This window comes from Gossypium hirsutum, chromosome A13, assembly GCF_007990345.1.
Source record: "Gossypium hirsutum isolate 1008001.06 chromosome A13, Gossypium_hirsutum_v2.1, whole genome shotgun sequence".
NCBI classification, from domain to species: Eukaryota; Viridiplantae; Streptophyta; class Magnoliopsida; order Malvales; family Malvaceae; genus Gossypium; species Gossypium hirsutum.
In genome coordinates, this window is record NC_053436.1 from 101,891,181 (window position 1) to 101,897,851 (window position 6,671).

General features: G+C 37.3%; 1 protein-coding gene across 2 annotated transcripts; it reads right to left on the minus strand.

Moving 5' to 3' along the window:
- Positions 1-546: 546 nt before the first annotated feature.
- Positions 547-6,671, minus strand: LOC107893142 (probable inactive leucine-rich repeat receptor-like protein kinase At3g03770). 2 transcript variants are annotated; one of them, XM_016818062.2, is made up of 9 exons: positions 5,714-6,671; positions 3,984-5,459; positions 3,770-3,903; positions 3,312-3,552; positions 2,607-2,812; positions 2,446-2,495; positions 1,871-1,982; positions 1,101-1,389; positions 547-806 (listed from the first exon to the last, which is right to left on the minus strand). In XM_016818062.2, the coding sequence occupies exons 2-8, from the start codon at positions 5,356-5,358 to the stop codon at positions 1,114-1,116; spliced, it is 2,394 nt and encodes a 797-aa protein (XP_016673551.1). In that variant the 5' UTR covers positions 5,359-5,459; positions 5,714-6,671; the 3' UTR covers positions 547-806; positions 1,101-1,113. The 2 variants fall into 2 exon arrangements, 1 of the variants encoding a protein (XP_016673551.1); XR_001682736.2 differs by lacking the exon at positions 547-806 and adding an exon at positions 1,490-1,592 and having other exon boundaries at positions 1,173-1,389.

Sequence of the window (6,671 nt, forward strand, 5' to 3'; positions counted from 1 at the left end):
CATAGCCAATAACCCATAAATCATATGGAAACTATCTAATCGGCATAGCCAATAACCCATAAATCATATGGAAACTATCTTAAACAGCTCCCACCAACATCATATGGAACCGTCTTAAACGGCAAGAGAGTAGGCACTCCCGCATTCAATTATGAGTTCCATATTTTTCAACACACCAACTATGACACCAAAAGATTTCGTACACAAAAAAACATGTTGCAGCTATACTCACGTGGATCCAGGTGCTGCATCCTATGCAATTTTACCTTTTTATAATCTATTTTGATCCAAGTTGTTGACTTCTTTGAATGTTTCGATTCCCAAGTTTGGGTTTTTGCTGGTTTCTTGATGTTGAATTCAATTCTTTCCTGTAATTTTAACCGTCAAATGTATCTTTTTGAATAATTTGCTAGCACATAACCTCGGTACGTGCTTATCCTGTGTTACAGAGAATTGAAATCAATGTCTTCATTATATATATATATATGAAAGATCATACTCTTGTACTTATATCCGAGCTGGACACGAGGAAAACAAGCATAGACATTTTGGTTCAAAATTTACAGCTTTGTAAGAAACTATACATTATTTTGATTCTCACATGAAGAGAATAGAGTGCTTAAACTTCCCGAGACTTTGCTTGGTAAAGAAGATAGAAATAAAACAAAGTAAAATTACTTTTGGTCCAATGGTTAAGTTCTGAAACTTCATATTTTATACAAAACCATCAGATTAAACGCTTTTCCAACCCTTTGTCTTCTCTATCCTCCCAAACAAACCAAGGGTTCCTCTTGTGTTGCCATATCCTGCACACAAGATTTTATGTTTTCAGTTGTTGCCTGGAAAGTAGTGATCAATCTTGTTTAAGTTTAAAACAATAAGAGACCCCTGATGCTTCTCTCATCCGAATCTGAGTATCATAGTTCTATGTGTTTTTACTTGAAAAATAAGAGGGAAAACAAAAGTTGTATCACCAAAAAACTTGTGGTTTCAATTGTTAAAAACAAGTCACAGATTTCAAATTCACATTGACAGACTCTAAATCACTGCAACAAACGAGTTTAACAACTTGATAACAAAAATTCCATAGGTCGAAATACCTGAAAGTTATCACTAATGGAAGGCAACGGGGAGGTTTGCAGGTTGGGAAGGAGAGCCGCCAGGAGAACTGCTCCGGGAATCTCCACGCCATGCGTCCTGAACTTGAGCAGCAAATTGCAAGTTCCACATCACATCCTCAACAGAAGGTCTCTCTGCAGGGTCCTTTAGCAGACATCGGACACAAATTTCCATCATTGTTTTTAATGACTGATCCGAGCAAGATGTCTGAACTGCTGGATCAGCTATGCTTCTTCTAGTTGCATCATCGGTTGCTACAACTGCTAGTAACTGCACAGGATTAAAGAATAATGAGCTAAGGATGCGTTCATCAGTCTGTACAGTCTGGGAAGATAACTCAGCATTCTTTCTAACTGATGCTAGGAAGAACCTATCACAATTATTTTCCGGCCGCTTTGTAGTTTTTGAATAGATCGTCTACTAAGCACGTGTTATTCATGATTTTGCATCAATCAATGTGAACTCTACTTCATCTAGAAAAAGGAAAATAATGCAGAGAAAGTTAGAAGCTATCATATCATGGTAGTATAAATTTCCATTGTAGCTTTCTGCGATAAAGCAGAGAAAAGGAAATAAAAGGTTTCTTCTTCCTTTTTTTGATCCCTTCCATGATTTACAAACCATTCGCTGACCTCCTTATATATATATATATATTCACGAGTTTCGGAATTTTATGAGTGTCTATCACAAGTATACTGTATTTTATTTTATTGTTGTGATGGTAAATGGAAGAATTAAGACTATGATTTACCTGATTTTTAAGGATTTCGACTTCACTCTTGGCTTTTGATGGCCTCCCTAGAATCATTTCTAGTAAAATCACTCCGAAATCATAGACATCAGCCTTATCTTCATAACTTGCCCTGTCAAGTAACAAAAACCAAAGGCAACAGTTTAACCAAACATCATACTTTAGATCCTCCCAACACGAACTTAAACTCGGTAGTTATGTTTTCCGAACTCAGGGGTAAGTGTTAGATATGGATATATGTCCGGCATGAGTATACTTGTCAATAGATTTTCTTCTCATACAATTTAGATATAGATTTTCTTGCCATGAATTTTACATTTAAACAAATCATATACAGATAAAGACGATTAGGATAGTTGTTTATGAGAATCTGACAGGTTGTTTATGTACTAAAACATTTCGACTTGGACTTGAATGTAGACTTGAGTATGGATTAGACAAGATATGCATATAGGGCCTTTGGAGGATCACATCCTCGGGAAGGCAGAGCAACATAAGCATCATAGTCATTTTAGTCAAACAATTTCTGTTGATAACTGCATAATTTCCGCATCATACAGGATGTCATTACCAACCTTGTTCTGCTACTCGAGTCTTTTGGTAGAGCAGAAGTCCTGTGATCTACCTGCGAGAACAAGTAGCGGCAAGTATTATCTCAAACCATTGATTTCAAGGAAGAAAAAAGCCTGTACAGTGTGAAAATATCTGTTTTGAAAAAAAAGTTCCTTGTTCATACCTTTCCTGCACTCTCTGCTAATAAGGGCAGGTTGTAACTACTAATCTTAGCTACAAGACTCTGGTCCATCAAAACATTGGTTATTTTCAGATTATTTGAGTACACGCCGGGCATGATCCCCGTATGCAAAAATTGGATGCCCTTTGTGATCCCTATTGCAGCAGATATGCGTTGCGGCCATGTCAGTGATCGTCCGGCATGTCCTTCTGCCAACCAGAATGTCAGTTATGACAGTCCATCCAAAATAAAGAATGAAGTTTATAAAGTAAATATTTGGGTCTTTCAAGATGGACATCAAGAAAACGAATTGTTGCATTTATGTCTCTATATGAAACGGATCGGATACTGTTGCCAATCACTCATTTCATAACCAAGCTAAACATTTTGTCCTTTCATAACATGCTTATAACAGTGTTGTTTCTGTGTTTGACATGGGTTACAGGGATATGACCTTCCAAATATATGAGAAAACTTAGAGAAAATTAAGTTGCATGAACGTATCTGACAGTGGCACGCACCCGAGTCTGAGTAGCATAGGCTATAAATGATCCACATAAACAATCAAAAGGTTAAACTGAATTTATCAGGCCAAAGAACAAACAAATATAAATTTTCCCTATACAAGATGATTCATGTGTGTGGTCACCTTAAGATGCAGAGAACAATGTTCTCTCTGGAAAACTTTACAAAGAGTTTTGGAATTACCAGATATCCAGCTCCTTAGAGTGCCATTTGGCACGTATTCGAAGATGAGAAATATCCGGCTGACACTCGAGTCATCCAAGTAGCACACAAAGCAGTGACCAAGAGCACTGACTAAATGTCGATATCTTAATTTTGAAATCAGCTCTATATGGTGCATAAAGCTTTGAGTGCTATGGCTTTTCTTCATTTTCAGGCATCTAATGGCCACAAAGGTGCCATCTTTCAGACGACCCCTATACATCTGAATCCGTAAAAGCAATGAGTTAAAACATTTTAGAAAGGAGTTACCGGAGAAAATGAAAAAAATATATATTTTACAATTATTTTGGATTTAGATAATAGGAAAAAATACAACCAGAAAATAGAACATCATGAAGCTCTTAGGTGGGAAAAATCATTGGAGTAAATCTACTGCTGCAAGACAAATGTTTCAGGTGAAAGTTAAGCATATGACGTACCTGCCCTTGAGAACCTTCACCCATGAAAGCAGTTGTGTCGAAGTTATTCGTAGCATCCTCGAGTTCTTCTAGTGCAAAGGTTCGATAAGGTGGAAGTCCGAGTGCTCCCAGCTTCATTGTTTGAGATATGTACCCTTCAAGTAGCCACAAATTATATTATTAGATTGGAATTGTTGTAGGTAACTAGAGAAAAAGAGACCGAGAGAAGTCTTACTTGCATCGGATAATAACTTGGATGTGTATGCAATTGATGCTTTCTCGGAAATCAATCTTGTAGTAGGTTTATTGATTGTCTTATATGCATTCAATCTCCTAACAAATATGAAAATGAGACCCAGAAGCACTATTCCACCAATGATTCCTCCAGTTATGCCGAATGCAAGAGCAAATTTTGAAGGTTTGGACTTCTTACTATGAGGTAAGATTCCCACAGCTAAGGCTTCATTTCGACAGAAGGGAAGTGGATGTTGGTTTTCTTTTCCGGTTGCGAGGCAATTCTGTGCATACAGGAAAACTCTGTCTTTAGAATCTGAAAGACAACTGGGCAAGAGTCCAGTCAAAAGGTTCGAGGACAAATCCGCAAACTTGAGTTCCACATTGCAACTAGTATTCTCAAATAGCATCCCGGTGAGTTTGTTGTCTGCAATATTCAAGTAGGTAATGGAAGGTAGGGATAACAATGACGAAGGAAATGGCCCAACAAATCGATTGAATGACAGGTCCAGCCATTGAAGTTGGTAAAATGAGTTCAGTTCAGTAGGAATGGCAGATCTGAACCTGTTCTTTCCCAGTACAAGGCGAATCAACTTGTTGCCAAGCCGAGGAAACTGAGGTCCAAAAGCATTATCTTCGAGATCAAGCTCTTGAAGATTTGTCAAACTGCTAAGATCAGGCAGTTCCCCTTGGAAGTGATTATGTGAAAGAGCAAGGACTCTGAGATTCTCCAAAATGCTAAAAGAATCAGGCAAAGAGCCATTGAATGAATTATTCCTCAAACTCAGAACAGCCAAAACCGGAAACGAACCTAGCCATTCAGGTAGCCAACCTGAGAACATGTTATCATCAAGTATGAGTGTCTGGAGCGTAGTTACATCGGAAAGCTCATGAGGGATGGTTCCATATAGTAAATTTGAAGTCATATTAAGTATTTCTAATGATGACAAACGCGCAATTTTACCAGGCAACGGCCCCCATAAACCTAGAGAGACCAATGTAAGGACTCTCAAATCAGGAAGCTTAACAAGTGTTGTGACAAAGGAATCCATGGAAAAGTTACTAGGTAACGAAGGAGTTCCATCGTTTCCAATTACATGCAACTGAGTTATGCTTTCTTCGTAGCATACAACGGTTACTTGGGAGGTAGGTTCGGCATTGCAGAAGTCGACCGAATTATTCCAGCTACTTAAAACATCAGGATAATTCAAAAGCAGCTGAAGTCTTAAAAGGGTATGAGTCTGGGAGGATTGTAGTTGCTCTGATTGATCGATTAAGAGCAAAATTATGCCGAGAACCACGAATGCCTGATACTTGAATCCTTTAGCCATGGGAAGTATATATAGAACCAACACTAAGGGAAAAGCACTGAGCATTCAAGGACACTAGAAAATCAGCATCAGTTGCAGAGATAACATCAATTCAAAATAGTTGTAGCTTGTAACCATCAGTCACTGAAGCTCACATGGAGGAAGCTCTGCAAACAGTATCACAATCGTAACATTGGGAAATGAAATGACCTCAAAAAAAAAAACTGGGATTTGAAGTCTAGCAGAAAATTATCCTTCTAGTAGAGATATTCAGCAGTAAAACACTTCCAACATAATCTAGTCCATAAAAAACTGATTATTTCTGGAGGACTAACTTGTTCAAATTTATTTGTATAAACATGTTTAATGTAGTGGTATTTTAAGTACTATAACTTAGTTTCAGAGATTATAAAAGGAGTACCCCTTGAGAGAGAAGACTGAACAGAATCCTGCTCAACTGGTGGTGCCTTGCAAAAACAGCATCTCTTTCTTCTAAAACTCCTCAATAGGTAGGTGAAGATATATTTAGAGCAGAAATTGCCTGGTGGAGGAGAGCACTTGAGAGTTTTAAACTATTCACAAAGACCAATTTAAGAATTAATAATTATGACTTCAAAATGAAGAAATTCCAAGCCAAAATCCCTAAAAGAATGCTCCCCAGAATATAACTTAACTTCTCAAAGTAAACTTAAATCAAATTCAGAATATGGACTTTCACTTGCATTTCACACTTCACCTGTTCAACCACACTCAACCCAACCAAAATCCCACTTCACTTTGCTTATTATTTTTTAATATTTCAAAACTGTACACCCTCAAAACTCTTCCTTGACCACACAATAAAACAAAGGAAGAAAACCCCAAAAAAAACTTTAACAAATATCAGCCAAACAGTCACTCAGGGGCCTGTGGATCCTATTTGACACATTTTAGAGAATTTCTTGTTTTCCAAAACCTGTGTCAGTTTCAAGCAAAGACAAGAGAGTAACACGGGTTCAAAAGAAACTTCGCAAACAGCCAAAATTTTCACGCCAAGCCTAACCTGTAAATCCTAGGAACCGACATTTCAAATTTTCTTTTTTCAAGGAAAAAAACTAAAAGACACCAACTTGGGAAATTTTCACAAACAAGCTTCATACTCTTTCAAAAGCCTTGTTTTTGTTCCTTCCCCTCAAAGGGTCTAAAGAGAAGCCATAGCTGGACTCAAAACAAAAAAGGAAAAAGGAAAACAAAAGTAAATCCTACAAAAAGATAGAGAAAAAAAGAAAAGAAAAACAAACCCTTTATTCCCCACAACTCAGAATTGCCATGCAAACAAGTTTCGAGTTAATCAAAGTTGTTGGATAATTAATTAAAGGAATTATGTCTTAAACAAAAAC